Genomic DNA, 17754 nt, shown 5'->3' with positions numbered 1-17754 from the left:
TCAAACACAATTTGACCAAACAATCTAGTAAAATAATTCACAAAAATAATTTCACAAAAATGCGTCTGAATTTTGCAATTTCACAAAAAGGTGTCATAGAATGTCATAACTTTTCAAGAATGTGTAGTTGAAGGTCGTACTTTTACGAGAACATGTCATAGAATTAGTTATTTAACATACTGTAGAATGTACAAATTTTAGAAGAATGTGCCAAATGTCGTAATTTTTCAAGACTATGTAGTAGAATGTAATAATTTGATAAAAATTTGCACTTCAGTGTCGTCATTTTACAAGAATGCTTCATACAATGTCGTCATTTCACAATATGTTATAGAATTGGTTGGAATTGGATAAGAATATTTGTAGAATATGTCACCATGTTAGTTTTATAAAAATATGTTATGTGGTAGAATGTCAAAATTTCATGAGCAACTTTACAATTTGTTGTCATTTGACAAAAATGTTGTATCTTTACAAGAGCGTGGGGTCACTTAAAAGAATGTGACGCTAGAATGTATGAAAGAGGCGTTAAAATCCCAAATGGAGCAGATGAATTTATTAAACAATATTTACAACTAGTACGACATCAAATGTAGCGAGTCAATGTAAAGTCACAAGTGGTGTCCCATAATATTGTCCTGGTCCATCTTCATGTTGTTTTCCTTCAGTGGCACCAGCTTCTTTGACTGCTTTTTACACTCGTTTCTCCAAGATAACTGTGGTTCGATCCCTCTCTCCGGAAGCGGAGCGGTCTTCTCGTGACCATCGGATCAGGTAGCGGCTGGCCAGCTGGAGGTTCCACTGGTACCTGGAGAGGATCCTCAGGCAGTCCTCCCTGGAGCAAAGACTCAGCGAGTACAGCTGCTCCAACTGGCAGGAAGAGAGATGACACGAGATGAGCGCTATGAAGCATCCAGTCCACAAAGTAACGCCAGAACCCAAAAGCTGCCATCCAGACCTGAAATGTGAGGTATTATACACCATATGGGTTGTCAAGGTGTCCTCAGAGAGTGGATGGGTGGAGGAATATGGATAATGACGAAATGTACTCGCATCGGGCAAAAATGCATTACCGCATCCCTAATATTGATAAATTGCTAATGTTAGCATGCTAACATCTAGTATAATAGTTTAAACAAGAGTCAAGCTATGAAAATGCTACTATGCTAATGTTAGCATGCTAGCTAGCAATGCTAACATTAACGTGTCAACAACTAACATGATAGTTCTATATCTGTATATAGTGTCTACTTATGAAAATACAAAAAATGCTATTATGCTAATCTTAAAGTGTTATGCAATGCTAACATGCTAACATTATTATGCTAACACCTAGCATGGTAGTGCTAAGTGTTTATATCTGTCTACCCATGAAAACACCTACAAATGCTAGTATGCTAATGTTGCTAGCAATGCTTACATGCTAACACCTAGCATAGTAGTGCTAAGTGTTTTTATCTGTCTACCCATGAAAACACCTACAAATGCTACTATGCTAATGTTGCTAGCAATGCTAACATGCTAACATTAGCATGGTAACACCTAGCATGGTAGTGCTAAGTGTTTATATCTGTCTACCCATGAAAACACCTAAAAATGCTAGTATGCAAATGTTGCTAGCAATACTAACATCAGCATGCTAACACCTAGCATGGTAGTGCTAAGTGTTTATATCTGTCTACCCATGAAAACACCTAAAAATGCTAGTATGCAAATGTTGCTAGCAATACTAACATCAGCATGCTAACACCTAGCATGGTAGTGCTAAGTGTTTATATCTGTCTACCCATGAAAACACCCAAAAATGCTTGTATGCTAATGTTGCTAGCAATGCTAACATTCGCATGCTAACACCTAGCATATGATATGTGCAATGTACTGGGAAGGCTAAATGTCTCAAATGAGTTGAGAATTTTTACTTTGGAACGGTCTGAATGTGTTGTAATACTCTGACAAAACATGATTTTTATTTCTCATTTTAGGAATTGAAATATTAAAGGTGACTGATGATGCTTTTCCCCTTTCTGACCTATAAATGTAGTTAGAATGTTGAATTCTGGTGTTAAACCATGCTAACGTTTCAGATCATGAGGTTTGCGCATTTGGAAGTGAGCCCTGAAAGAAGTTTGGGATGGCTCAAAACACTCGGTTTCAGAAGGTGTGGTAAAACTGTCCCTTTGTGACGTCACATCGGGAAAAGTGGGAATTCTTGGTAAAATGGCTGGTAAAATGTTTTTGAATATGAATATCCTGAGTTGATGTTGGAATGGTTTGAATCGGTTGGGAAATGTGGCCGTAGTAGCAGGGAATAGTTGGAAGGAAAGGGTGAATTCTGACCTCTACGCTACGCTTGGCGGATGCCCTGTCTTACCTTGAGGTGCTGTTCAGCTCGCAGCGGGTTCCATTCAGTACGTTGGAGCGCATTTCGAACTTCATCAATGGTCACTCCATGAACGGCGTCCATCACCTGGGAGCAGGTTGACAGTGTCTCTCTCTTGAAATGCCAGATGAAACTTCTAGAAAAGTCTCGTTCCTCACCTGCGAGATGAGCGTGTCGCGGGTATACTGGCCGTACGACGGCTTCTCCCTCTCTCTGACCCGCTCTCTGCTGTCCACAACGTCGTCCAGCTGAGGGGTGGACCGCGCCATGTGGGACATTTTGGCCAAGTTGGTGCTTCCAATGGGAGGAGGGGGTGGGTAATGAGGTACAGGCAGCGGCGCTGAAGAAGAGGAAGGGGCGGCCAGCACCACCTGAGGAGGCCAAGAGGAGCCCGAGACGGACGTGGGGTGGACTGTTGGTCGCCTCTGTGCCTTCCAGTTGAAACGCTTGAAATTGGGGGGCGGCGGTCGGGGAGGAGGTTGGATGCTGGCTTCACTGAAGCGGCGGGGGTCCTGCTGCACCACCACGCTTCGGGCTGCCGCCACTTGGGGTCGGCCCCGGTGGTCGGCTTTGGTCGGACCTACCGGGTGGGACTGCGACTGGTGGCCGCTTAAGACAGACTCCAGGCTTCGGGAAAATCCTAGAGACAGAGTACAGGATTTTATTCCATGAAAACAGACTGGCGCCGTAAATACGGAAGCTAACGTGCAGCCTGAGTGGGAACCGAGTGGTAAAACCATGCCAAAGTGATGAGGTTTGAGCATTTGGAAGTGAACCCTAAGAGAAATTTGGGATGGCTCAAAACACTCTGTTTCAAAAGGCGTGGTAAAACTGCCCCTTTGTGATGTCACAGAGGGACGGACTTCCTTATATGGGCATGGCTTTAAGCCAGATAAGCTCTCTGCCCTCTCCCAAGCTCTACTTCTTTGTTTACATTGTAGTCCCCGATCCACACAGTGCACAGTGGGGACGGGGGCCTGCTGACCTCGACTGCGGATGTAGTCGGACGGTGGAAGGAATAATTTGAGGCCCTCCTCAATCCCACTGACCTTCCATACAGGAAGCAGAGTCAGAGGATACATACATGGACAGTTCCATCACTGTGGCTGAGGTATCTGGGGTGGATGAGTTTCGTCCTGAATTCCTCAATTCCCTGGATGTTGGGGGACTGTCTTGGCTGACACGTCTCTTCAACATTGCGTGAAAGTCGGGAACTTTGGATTGGCAGACCGGGGTGGTGGTCTATAGGGGGGCTCAAACTCCTCAGCCTCCCTGGAAAAGTCTATTCCAGGGTGCGGCCGTTGATCGAACCTCTGCTACAAGAGGTTCAATGCGGTTTTCGTCCAGGTCGCGGAACACTGGACCAGCTCTACCCCTTGGAGGGTGCATGAGAGTTTGCCCAGCCTGGGTCACGAGGGTCGCGGGGGGTGCTGGAGCCTATCCCAGCTGTCTTCGGGCGAGAGGCGGGGTACACCCTGGACTGGTCGCCCGCCAATCACAGGGCACATATAGACAAACAACCATTCACACTCACATTCATACCTACGGACAATTTGGAGTGGCCAATTAACCTAGCATGTTTTTGGAATGTGGGAGGAAACCGGAGTACCCGGAGAAAACCCACGCATGCACGGGGAGAACATGCAAACTCCACACAGAGATGGCCGAGGGTGGAATTGAACCCTGGTCTCCTAGCTGTGAGGCAAAGTTGCATTGTTTCATTTTTCACCACCGGGCCCGGCTGGAAGAAAAGTTTCGGACATCCCTGACTTAAGGGAAGGTCACTAACCTGACATTTTCTGGAGATTTGATCCCTCCTTCTCCCTGGGAGTGCCTTGCCTGAAGCTGCCCCCGGTGCTACAGACATGAAAAGAGTAAATACAGTATTTTGGATACTTGCTATGAATACTTGCTATGAAAAAGTCACTGACTCTTCCAAGGTCTCAGGTGTTCCCCAGCTACGATCCGGATGGATGTCCCCGTGCGCGGTGTGGTGCAGACTACCATTCAGTGGAGGGGAGATGTAGTTCACAGGTGCTGGGTTATTGGAGGAGGTAGCGGGGGCGCCGACAGCAGAAGCCGCAGGTGTCGGCGGTACAATGATGCTCGGGGGGAACCATCCGACATTTAGTGTTCTCTGGTTCTGGCCCCGCCACTCGCTGAGCTCCAGGCTGCGCAGGGTGGCGAGTCAAGGAGTCAAATTAGTTCATTCCCCCATATGACCCACTCTTATTTAGTTTCTTACCCGTGTTCTACAACGGTCACAAGGTCATGGGGCAGAAGCGCAAGTTTCCTGGGTTCTGAGAACTCCCTTGTCGCTTGGACTTCCATCGGTTTAGCCTGAATAAGAAGAATGGCGTGAAAAGGCAGTCCTGCTTTTTAAGCAATTGCTTATACCTTTCCGGCTTTTTACCTCTGCCACCATGGTAATAAGATGAGCAAAAGTGGGCCGCTCCGCTGGGTTGCACGGCCAGCACTTCCTCATGATGCCATACATCTCTTGGGGACAATCCGGTGGTTTCTGCAAGCGCTCCCCCTCCCGTTCCACACGCCACAGGATCTGGATTCCAAAGATACTTTCACTTCAGGCTAACACATGGGCGGGGTGTCGTCCCGTGTTCTGTTACGATTATGGCGGACAAGCCCATACTTGTTTTCCTGACAGACCGAACCAAGGCTCCTCACAGTAGGTGAACATCTCCCACAGGGTCACACCAAACATCCACACATCAGAGGAATGAGAGAAGGAGCCCACACGGAGACTCTCAGGAGCGCACCTGGAACCCATGGGGACAAGACCCTTAAATTTTATCCTGAAAATAGGGTGGTGGCCCAGCCAGGTACAACAACTTGGGTGGCACAACCCTCCCTTAAGGTCAAAGTTAGCCGAGGGGATTGTTGGGGTCCCGGAAGGTGGGGTGGTCACTCCAGGCCCCAAATTTGAGAGGACATTTGACATTTTTATTAGTTAACTTTAGTTATCTTTTGCTACCACCCAAGTCAGCTTATTTACCTGGGTACAGTTGTGGGTGGCACTCACCCCAGGGACAAAAACATTGGGGGACAGCATTTCTCCACGTTATTAGTGTACTTCTAGCTTAGCTACGCCCCATTAAGGTAAGCTGAGTGCTTTCAGGAAACCATGTAGTGTATAGGGGGCAGTCACCCTCAGCCCCAATTTTTGGGGGAATGTCGAAAAACATTTTAACATACTCTGGCCTGGCCATCCAGGGGCAAACCTTTGAGGGACACATTGTTGACATTGTTTTTAGTAAACTTTGACGTTAGCTACTTTGCCAACATCAACGTAATCACCGTTGTGTGGTCGGGGAAGGGGGCGGTCAGCCTTGGGGGCAAAAACTTTGGGGGTGCACACATTTTCCAATTGTCTACCATGTTACACTGTTCAAATGGTGTATAGTCACCACTAAAAGTAGCCATCTGTGCATAGTGGTGACTTACCCCCTAACCCCAATTTTTGGGGTGCGCCCAAACGTAACTGTTCAAACAGTATAGCGTCACCACTAAAAGTAGTCATCTGCCGTAACACTTGAAATATGTGTGCATCCCCAAAGTTTTTGCCCCCAGAGGTGACCACATCCTGCCACCAGTTTTTGGGGTGCGCCCAAACACAACCGTAAAAACAGTACCACTGAAAGTAGTCACCTGTGCTTAGTGGTGACGACCCCCCTGAGTCCCATTTTTGGGTTGCAGCCAAACACAACAGTTCAAACAGTATGTCACCTGTGCAGAGTGGCGACTGCCCCCCGCCCCCAAAATTTGGGATGTGCCAAAATGCAACAATTCAAACAGTCCTCACCATGCGAATGGGATCCGCCTATGCGCTGACATGACATAGTGGTCTGCATCTTGACTCAGGCCCCTCATCAGGCCAAAATCCCCAATCTTGATAATCTCTTTGGAAGCCAGCAGAACATTCCTAGCCGCCAGGTCCCTATGGATAAAGCGGCGGGTCTCCAGGTAGTCCATACCTGCCGCGATTTGGGTGGCAAAGAGCCACAAGCGCACCAGCGGGTACTCAAACTGACGCAAGCGTAGCATGTCGTACAGGGAACCCTGAGGGGCTAGCTCTGTTACCTGGAAACGGTATCAATCAACAGTATTTATGTTGAATGCAAAATGGGGTCTCCAGGCCAGGATGGGCGGTCCTACCATTTTGAGGGGCTGCGTGAGCACCACACCGTACAGTCGTATGATGTGGGGGTGGTCCAGCGACTGCATGGTGGTCACTTCCAGCAGGAAGTCTGTTAGCGTTTCCGTTTGCTTGCACATGCTGCTCCGTAGGGACTTTACCGCTACAGGAAGCTGAAAAAAATTTGAAAAAAATTTTTTTTAATGTATTTTTGTATTAATTTTCAGCCCTATTTTCCTTATTAAAAAATATATATATATTTACATACATTTAGTATTTGGTTATTTGGTTGTGTTCCTATTATGTTGATATTTTGTCAATCCCTTGTTATGATACTGTATCAATAGTGATAATGATACCAAACATTGCAATATTGATATTTTGTACCACCCTTGGCATCAATACTGTACTATAAGCAATAACGATACAACATAAAACGTTATGTTATTAATTTTTTTTACAACCCTTGATATTGATACTGTATTGTAGGAGACGATGATACATATATTGATATTTTTCCCCCTGATATCGCACTGTATCCTAAAACACTCCACCCCTTGTATTGATTATGTATCATCAAAAATGAGGATACCGTGCATCACCATATCAATATTTGTCCCTCCCTAAACCGTGACAAACAACACATTGCGATATTTTGATTTTGTCTTCCAAAAGTCCAAATATTTAGTATCAAAATGCTGCATCTAACTATCAAACTATTCTTTTTCCTTACGACTCGTCCGGTGGGGGTATGCCACTGTCCCCTTTTCACCACACCAAAGGACCCGGAGCCCAATTTCTCCCCCAGAACCAGCTCACTATCCTGGATTAAACTGGGCAGGGCCCGGCTGCTGCCTTCCTGGTTCTGGGCGGGACCACCGCTGCTCCACTGCTCCCCTCCATCTAGACATCGGCTGCTCGACCCCTGTGTGAATAATGATTGGCATGATCACAGCATATCATAGCAGTATCATTTCGGAACTGATAAGTGTTACTGTAAGACTGAGGGGGAAAAAAAATAATAGCACACCTCTCCAAAAACTAATAGCACATTTTGTCGTTTGATTGTGTTGAATTGTGCTGCTATTTTATTTAGAAAGTGCAACGAAGTCTGCCTAGCAACAAGTGGTTTTGTAAGAGTATTGGTGGACAATATTTCATACCTTTGGCATCCACGATCGCGAGCTTTGTGAGGTCTTGTGGCGTTTTAGTGCATCCCATAATCGTCTTTGTGCTTAAAAAGAAAAAAACAACAACAATTAAACAACTAATTAAAAACCCTCTTGCCAAAAATTGCAGTGAAGTTGCATGAAGATACATTTATTCATTTTCTACCACTTATCCCAGGGGTGGGCAAACTACGGCCCGGGGGCCACATCCGGCCCGCCAAGTGTTTGAATACGGCCCGCCCAATCTTTCAAAAGTATTTAATTTAAACTCAACATACAACCTGGCATCATGGCCTGAGCCAACCTTTTGATGGTTTTATCAATTTCGTTGTTTGACATGGTCTGTTGTTTACAAAGTGATCCTGAAAAAAGAGACACAAGCATAATAATAATACAAATTAAAATAATAATTATTATATTATTATTATAACTATTATGATTATTATATTTATTATATTAATTCTGATTATTATATTAATTATATATAATAATATTGTTATATTTGCATATTTTACATAATAATATAATAATGATTATTTTAATTTTATTTTAATTATTATAATATTTTATTATTTTTAAAATATTTAAATATAAATATAAAATAATAAATAATAATAGCAGATTGCATGACAATTTTACAGATACAATAATACCAGGTGGACTGTTACGTGTAAAATATATAGTCTGCCCCCCCCCCCCCCCCCCCCCGGAAATTTTGTTATATCAAAGTTTGCCCACCCCTGACTTATCCTCACAAGGGTTGCGAGAGTGCTGGAGCCTATCCCAGCTGTCGTCGGGCGAGAGGCAGCGTACACCCTGGACTTATTGGAATAACTCCGTATGGCAAGTTTTTTTTGTCCGTCCAGTCTTGAAATTATGTTTCTTTCAAAGTTTGGCTCAAAAACTAACTTTCTGCAGCAGTCCAGTGCTGATTGCTCCTCGCCATTTTTAAAAGAGTATTTTCCCAAAGGTCTTGGGGATCATCAAGATGTTTTCTGGCCAAAATGGAGATCAGCCTTAATGTTCTTTTTGTTCAGCAGTGGTTTTGGTCTTGGAACTCTGCCATGCAGGCCGTTTTTGCCCAGTGTCTTTCTTATCTTGGGGTCATGAGAACTGACCTTAACTGAGGCAAGTGAGGCCTGCACTTCTTTGGATGTTGTTGTGGGGTCTTTTGTGACCTCTCGGATGAGTCGTGGCTGCGCTCTTGGGGTCATTTTGGTTGGCCGGCCACTCCTGGCAAGGTTCACCACTGTTCCATGTTTTGACCATTTGTGGATAATGGCTCTCTCTGTGGTTGGCTGGAGTCCCAAAGCTTTGGAAATGGCTTTATAACCTTTTCCACACTGATAGATCTAAATTCATCTCAGTTATGTTTTAACAGGAGGGGAATCACTTTTTCCACACAGGTCCACACACTTTGGCTATCTTGCCCAAGGATACTTCCATGTGATCACCGGAGGATGGAGGATCGAACATTTCAGGTTGGCTGACAACCGTGCCGGCCCCATTAAAGCCGCCATTACAACACATTGATGACACAATAGCCAAAGCAGGAGGTACGCTGTCCCGTAAAAAGGAACAAGGAACTGCTAACGTGTGAGTCTGTTTTATCTTATTTATGTCTAAAAATGGGTAAAGTGTAAAGGTGACTATAGGGCTGTTTATCTGTTTTATGCTGGTTATGTCTTGTGAGCTCCAATAGTGTTAAAAAGGTATTTCAAAGATTGTAGTGTAAAGGTGGCTATAGGGGTGTTAGATTATGTCTTGTGGGCTCTAATAGTGTTAAAAAGGTTTTTCAAAGATTGTACTGTAAAGGTGACTATAGGGGTGTTAGATTATGTCTTGTGGGCTCTAATAGTGTTAAAAAGGTATTTCAAAGATTGTAGTGTAAAGGTGGCTATAGGGGTGTTAGATTATGTCTTGTGAGCTCCAATAGTGTTAAAAAGGTATTTCAAAGATTGTAGTGTAAAGGTGGCTATAGGGGTGTTAGATTATGTCTTGTGGGCTCTAATAGTGTTAAAAAGGTTTTTCAAAGATTGTACTGTAAAGGTGACTATAGGGGTGTTAGGTTATGTCTTGTGGGCTCTAATAGTGTTAAAAAGGTTTTTCAAAGATTGTACTGTAAAGGTGACTATAGGGGTGTTAGGTTATGTCTTGTGGGCTCGAATAAGGTATTTCAAAGATTAACATGTTTTCTATGCCATAACTACCAAAATATTCCATTTATTAACATCGAATCCTACTCTGTGAAAATTCACATATCACGGTTGGGTCTCAAATCACTTAACCGTGATGACCAAGGGACGACAGTATGTTGAAATATTGATATTTTTAATACCGTATCTTAAGACCCAACAATACTATACTGTACATCGCAATATCGATATCCAAATCATTCCTATGCAGTATGACGGAATGTGCACAAGGGGGCGCCACAGAGCCTCACCGGGTTTGCTGATGCCGATCTGCTCCAGGTCGGCCTCTTTGACGTAGGCGAAGTGCTCGAGCCGTGTGATGTTGAGGCCGTCTCTGACGCGCAGGTAGAACTTCTCCAGCTGCACGTCTGCCAGGAGCTGGTACAGCCATTGGGTGTCCGGGTCCATCGGCTGCCTGCAGGGAAGGGAAAGAATCCCAACATTAGCTTGTTGACAGTGGGAAAGTGTCTTATGGATAACACCCAGCGTTACCCTCCCAGCCTGGAGGGGGTGGGGGTGGTGCTTCCTTTTGTACCATGCATGAGTTTCTGTGATGTGGGAGTAGTCATGTGACAGGGACTTAACCGTAAGACGTATGTGCTAACCATACACACATTGCCATAGCGCTAGTTTTTTTTTTTACCACCTCCAGTATTGATACTGCATCATCAAAGATAGGATACATTGCAATATCAATATTTTGTGCTAGTAATATCAGCTATAACAATACAATAACTTCATTAATTTTCTACTGCTTATACTCACAAGGCATGCTGGAGCCTATCCCAGTATTTCACCACTAGTGTCTGTGCTGCAGGGATATCCAAAGTGGAGCATGGGGGCCATTTATGTTTTTATTGGCCTGTAGCACATTCTGAAACTAGACTTTAAAAAGTAAACTAAACAAACAACAGCAAAAATGGAAAAAAACAGCAGTCATTTTACCAGGCAAATATTCAACGAGAATAATGTCATAATATCATGAGGAAAAATACAACAATTTAGTAGCATAACATTGAGATTATTATTATTTAATAATTATTTAAACAACAAATACCGTATTTTCCGGACTAGAAGTTGCACTTTTTTTCATAGGTTGACTGCTCCTCTGACTTATACTTCAGAGCGATTTATAAATGAAAAAACTGGACACCTTTTCTGTTCATGTTTATTTTTTGTATAGCTGAATAAGCATTGTGTTAGCATATCTTACACTTATTAAGCCTGTTCTCTATTCTTTTATTATTAGAACTTGCCTTCCAAGAGGACGTAATGTCTGTTTTGGGCAAGTAGTTTGTAAAATAAATTACCCGCAAAAAATCCGACTTATACTCCAGTGCGACTTATGTATGTTTTTTTTTCTACCTGATTATGCATTTTTGGCCTTGTGTGACTTATACTCCAGAGCGCCTTATAGTCCATAAAATACGGTACATTTTTAGGAAATTAGGCTGTGGAAAAAAGTTCTAATTTTACCAGAATAAAGTTAAAATATTAAAGAGACAAAAGTCATATTGTAAAGAGAAAAAAATGTGATAATTTTGACGAGAATAAACTCAAAAATTTCATTTTAGTAGCATAAAGTTAAAGAAAAAGTTACTTTTAACTTGTAATATTACCAGAAACTACATTAGTTTGCTGGAAAAGTTATAATATTATGGGAAAAATGTCGAAATATGAGAATGAAGTCAGAAAAGAAGAAAATGTACCAAGATTATTTAACAAGAAAAATATTTGGAAAATTTTAAAAACAACCACAAAATGAAAAGGAATCAGCATTTTGTCATTTTGTCCCAACTAACTAATGGACACATCAGGATGTTGATATTATGTCCCAGTAAATGTGTATACATACAAGTGTATGTATATTTCTTTTGTTTTTTACCAACACTACCTCTCGTCCTTGCACTTGTGCAATGAACAGCGTATGCACTGACAAGAATGAGGCAGTCACCGAAAATTTTGTCCGTCAATCAAGCAGAAGAGCTGCTCTGTCTGCCAGCCTTGCATTCTTTTTACCTACTTTATGTACATACCCATCAATCTTTAACCTGCCTGGCCACTGATAAAAAAGGCCATGTTCTTGTCTGTTGGACATGTGTGACACACCACTATCTCTTTTTCTTTACAATGTGTACCCTACTTCCACAACACTTCCACTTTTTCAAATTTAAGAAAATAAAATATACAGTATGACTATATAAACATCTCAAAAGAAGGCTTTAAACTCCTGTCTTTCTACCTTTTTCCGTTCTTTAGTAATCAGTAGAACATAGTATGTAAGTTTCAAGAAAATATCAGTTCCACACTAAAAGGGAGAAAAGCATCTTTTTCTGAAAAGCACAAGTTGCACTTTGACACAAATGTACCAACATATGCAACACAAAATGGTTCTTTTACATCAAAGTAACTTTTGTTGTGTTCAGAATAATAGCCGTCTGTTTTCAAGTGTGAGTAATGCTCAAATTCCTGAAAACACTTTCTATATCCATGCATCAGGAACACTGAAAAAGAAAAAAGAAAACTTTTAACTTGTAATATTACCAGAAACTACATTAGTTTGCTGGGAAAGTTATAATATTATGGGATTAATGTCAAAATATGAGAATGAAGTCATAATAAGTGGAGAAAATGTACCAGGATTATTTAACAAGAAAAATATATGGAAAATTTTTAAATTAAAAAGAATCAGCATTTTGTCATTTTGTCCCAGTAGTTGGACAACTAACTAATGGACACATCAGGATGTTGACATTATGTCCCAGTAAATGTGTATACATTTAAAAGAGTAAAAGAGGTTACTTCAAGATGGCTCTCAATGGTAAGTTGCTTTAGCATTTTCGCGTTTTCTACAGCATGGTAACGTCTAATTAATCCACTACCAGTGTTTAAAAACCTTAGGTTGAGCTACCAATTGTTGGTGGGAAACAACCCCGCCCCCTGTATGTAAGCGTTTTTGCTCCATGACTTACCCAAAATAAAGACAGTTAGGACACTGATAAACTGTTACTTGCTGCTTGCCCTTCTGACTCTTCCACACCACTAGTGTGGGCTAGTCCAGCTGCATAGTAGCCCATGTTCACTAAACAGTCCAGTGTGAAATGCCGTTGACGGATTAAAATGTATTTCTTTTGCTGGTACGGAATCAGGAACTCCATCCACTTGATGGTGGCGTCTTTAGGAATTGGAAACAAATGTGGGTTTCCCTTACGAGCCATTGCTAGCGGCCTAAACAGAGAAGCAGAACTTGGGGGAGGGCAGAGAGCTTATCTGGCTTACAACCATGCCCATATAAGGAAGTCTGCCTCTCTGTGACATCACAAAGGGGCGGTTTTACCACGCCTTTTGAAACCAAGTGTTTTGAACCATCCCAAACTTCTCTTAGGGCTCACTTCCAAATGCTCAAACCTCATCACTTTGGCATGGTTTAACACCACAATCCAATATTCCAATTACGTTTATAGGTCAGAAAAGTGAGAAAAAGCACCATAATGCTTTAATGTGCTACTAAAATGAGAAATAAAAATCATGTTTCCTCAGAGTACAGTAAACCTCGGATATATCGGACTCGGATATATCGGAAATTCGCTCACAACGAACAGATAAAAAAGAACCGATTTTTCTGTAATGCATTTCCAATAAAAATTCATTGCATATATCGGATTTTTTATAACGGATTTCGCCTATTTCGGACAAAATCTCCAGTCCCGTTCCAATGCATTTCCATTAAATTTCCCTCGCATATATCGGATGGCCGCATCGTGGCGCTCCGATTCGCCGAATCGTGACAGGCCGCTATACGACATCATTTGCAGCGTTTGCAGCGTTGCCTGCGCGTCCAGGTACATTGGAAACATAGTCAAGGAAGTGCCTTTTTATAACGGATAAAATCCGATTTACGCATATACCGGATATAAATCCGATATATGCGTAAAACGGACATTTTCCGGTATACGCATATAACGGATTTCGCTTATAACGGACAAAACCAGTGGGAACAATTGAATCCGATATATCCGAGGTTTACTGTATTACAAGTTTATGCTCATAAAATTGCGACTGTTTTCCCTTTAGAATTTGACGTTTTTTCTTTTTACTTTATTTTACTTTCTTCTGGTAATTATGACTTTATTGTCTAATATTACAATGTTATTTTCATAAAATAACATTTGTCACGACTTTAAATTACAATTTTTTTATGTTAATATTTTGACTTAATTCTTGTAAAATTACTGCTTTTTTTCTTTTTGCTGCTGTTGTTTTTTGTGACATGATATTCAATGTCTATGAATGGTTTAACACCAGAATACAACATTCTAACTACATTTATAGGTCAGAAAAGTGGAAAAAGCATCATAGGTCCCCTTTAAAAGTGACATCCATTAGTGCAGGGGTGGGCAAACTACGGCCCGGGGGCCACATGCGGCCCACCAAGCGTTTGAATCCGGCCCGCCAGTTGCTTTCTAAGTAACTTCAACTTTTAACATACAAACTGGCAACATGACTTGCAAGTCGGATGTCTGATTTAGTAAAAAATAAACAACAAAACTGTAAAATTAAATGACATAGTTTGATGTGGTGTGATGTTTAAAGTGCTCCTAAAAAAGGGACATGAGAACATACAACTGATATAGGATAACACTTTTACAGATAAAATTAGACAAATAATTCAAGGAAAATGATAAGCATAAAATAGTGTGTGTGTGTTAAATATATGTTCTGGCCCCCCAGACAATTTTGTTAACTCAATGCGGCCCTCGAGTCCAAATATTTGCCCACCCCTGCATTAGTGCCTCAATACAAAAAAAACAAAACATCTTTGGTATCGAATTATTGAATCCCTAATAAATAACAAGAAATAAAACACAGGCTACTTGTTGCCCACGAAACTCAACTTTGAGCCCCGGACGTCACTTCCTGTCCGTCCCTCTTTCAGGAAGTTGTTCACGTTCAAGTTGTTAATCCATCCGTCTCCTCTTCAACTAACTTCATTGCAAGTGTCAGCTTTTGTAGCGAAAGGAATATGTACTGCTGATAAAAAATGGATGCTCAGCGAGAGTTACCCCAAGTATTCTCTCACAACACGTATCAGTCCAACTTATCCTTCTTTGTGCCAAACAAGATTGGAAGTCATCGCTTCTCTGTCTGTTGTTCTTGTACTGCAGGTTTTTGCATCCAGCAACAGTTCTGTAACCTCGTCAATAAAATATTCCCCGGTTGCATGTTGACACATCCCGGTGTTAATCACTGCCTCTATCCAGCAGTCTGGCACTGACAGAACCGTAAACCACACCCTTGTTGTTGTTCTAAAACATGACTGGACGTGTTAATCGATGCGTTCAATGAGGCATATTCTGCGGGGAAATTGGTTGTCTTGCTGGAAATGACAAAATAGCAGTCACGTTAGTTGAGGTCCAGAGATCTCCGGTTATAGCAAGACAGTTGGGCAAATCCTCCACCAACACCTTAACTATGCTTTTCTTCTTGCTGATGTTGGTCATCACTATAGTCATGCACGGTGGTTTGTATGATGGGTCGTTGGACGCAGATTGCAACACCTCTGGTAAACGCTTGTCTCCAACCGTGTTTAACGGCCAGCATTTCCACGCGATCCACTCGGTCGCAGACTTTTTTCACATGCCGGGTTTTTTGCTATGGCCTCGCTGAATTGGTAACGTCTTCTTTGCTCTCATTAGCTGCAGTTGCACTTGCAGTGATGTGTTAGGCTAAACTTGAGCTGCTTTGTTGTAAAGCAAACACCTTCTTACAAAGAAGGTAGAACACGCTACCTTGAACAAATGTCCATTTCCCATTCATTAGACCAACAACTCTCAAATGCCCCTGCACTTTCATGTCTCCTCTCCGCTACTCACCTTGCCCTCCCAACCACAGCTAATGCTGAACAAGCACATACACAGTGACAGCATGTCAATGTCCACTTCAGGGTGTGAGTGGCCATTGTTTTCAACCCCCAACAACTCCAGCACAAAAAAGCAACTTGGATAAAAAGGCAACTTGCACACAGAAACAAATTTCAAATTAGGTTAATGTTATTCAAAAGTACAAAATATGACTGTATATCATTATTGCTTTCATTTTACACTCATTCATTCATTCATTCATTCATTTTCTATCGCTTATCCTCACAAGGGTCGCGGGGGTGCTGGAGCCTATCCCAGCTGTCTTCGGGCAAGAGGCGGGGTACACCCTGTACCCTGCCAAGCCAATCACAGACAACCATTCCCACCCACATTCATACCTATGGACAATTTGAAGGCGCCAATTAACCTAGCATGTTTTTGGAATGTGGGAGGAAACCGGAGTACCCGAAGAAAACCCACGCATGCACGGGGCGAACATGCAAACTCCACACAGAAGATGGCCGAGAGTGGGATTGAACTCGGGTCTCGAAAGCTGTGAGGTCTGCACACTAACCACTTCACCACCATGCAGCCCTCATTTGACATTCCTAAATATATTTTTTTCAATGATCACATCTCTTAGCATAATTATATATGCTTCTTATGTTGTTTATGTAATTCAATTAAAAGCGCATGGACAGTGAGTTAGCAACACCTCGGCTGCTTTGTTCGAACGTTCGATTTTGCGGGATGACACATTACAGAGCCCACTTTGTTATGTGCAATACTGTACCAAAACAAGGCAAGAAAGAAACATTATATAAAAACTGGGGTGTACAAGTTTTGACTGTACAAAAACAACAACAATAAAAAATAGTTTTGTTTGATTGTGTAACATTTTACACAAATATTTTCAAATTGAAACATTACTACGACAAAAAATATTTTCAATAATTACATACTTTTTGGATTATTTCATTGACATTAATAGTTTGACATTTCAAAATTCATAATTTCAAAATACAATGATATAACATATATTATATATAAATATATATTATTAATATATATATATTTTAACGTCATATTTTATGTATGTATGCTTAAATAAAATACTTAAAACAGCAGCAAACTTAATTAATCATTTAGATTATGAATTAAATTACAAAAAGCACACATTCAAAGAGACATGTTTAGGCACTTGGTAACTTTAGGTAACTTTACAATACATGCAGCTATCAGTGTGGTTTATTGATGCTGCGAATCGCGTCTTACCAAGCAAAGTGAGTCTAAACCGCCTAAATAAAGAAGCAAATGTGATATGTTGCTGGTAAACTTACCGTTCATTAACAGTAGGTGAGTATGTGAGCTGTTGGCAGCGATTTCTCAACCAAACACGCCCTGTGACAAGCGACCCATGACGGCATGAAAGGTCCAGGCAGGCTGACGACTTCCTGACTAAAGTCCTCTAAGAAATACTGGAAAAGTCCTCTCTGGGTGTCACAACCCCGTAAATTCTCTGTTGTCCTTTTTGTATTTAATCCACTGGGAAGTGAAGCTTCTAAAATCTTTCTCTTCCAACTCCACGCGAGCAACACAACAAGCTAGTCGCAGGAGAGAATCTACCTGTGTACGACTGGTTTTACACCCCGCCCATTTTCGCAATAAGCCACGCCTTTTCCGGTCATGCTCAACCTCAATTGACAGCAGTTTCGATTATTTCATTTATTCTTGACGAACATTTTTCATTTTAAAATCACATTATTATTGTATTTAATTATAATAATACAACCTTATATTACTAGATAGTTTTTGTACTTAATCACACACTGAAATACTGAAAACATGAATAAAAAGTGTTATTATTGTTATATAATTATAATGATTATAAGCGGTAGAAAATGAATGAATGAATAGTAATTATTATAATAATTATTAATAATTGTATTATAATTATTATATATAATATACTTTTTATAAACTTTTTAGACATATT

General features: G+C 41.5%; 1 protein-coding gene across 1 annotated transcript; it reads right to left on the bottom strand.

Annotated features, from left to right (window-relative positions):
- Positions 1–541: 541 nt before the first annotated feature.
- tnk1 (tyrosine kinase, non-receptor, 1) lies at positions 542–17400 on the bottom strand. Its single transcript, XM_058068998.1, has 14 exons — positions 17099–17400; positions 10149–10312; positions 7697–7767; positions 7267–7458; positions 6554–6706; positions 6201–6478; positions 5031–5157; positions 4794–4940; positions 4626–4720; positions 4312–4551; positions 4170–4237; positions 2539–3020; positions 2372–2467; positions 542–870 (listed from the first exon to the last, which is right to left on the bottom strand). Exons 2-14 carry the CDS (start codon positions 10303–10305, stop codon positions 694–696), a joined length of 2283 nt encoding a protein of 760 aa, XP_057924981.1. The 5' UTR covers positions 10306–10312; positions 17099–17400; the 3' UTR covers positions 542–693.
- Positions 17401–17754: the final 354 nt, after the last annotated feature.

Source organism: Doryrhamphus excisus, chromosome 3, assembly GCF_030265055.1.
Source record: "Doryrhamphus excisus isolate RoL2022-K1 chromosome 3, RoL_Dexc_1.0, whole genome shotgun sequence".
Classification (NCBI taxonomy): domain Eukaryota; kingdom Metazoa; phylum Chordata; class Actinopteri; order Syngnathiformes; family Syngnathidae; genus Doryrhamphus; species Doryrhamphus excisus.
The sequence above is the reverse complement of the archived record's forward strand: the minus strand, read 5'-3'. Positions and strand labels throughout refer to the sequence as shown.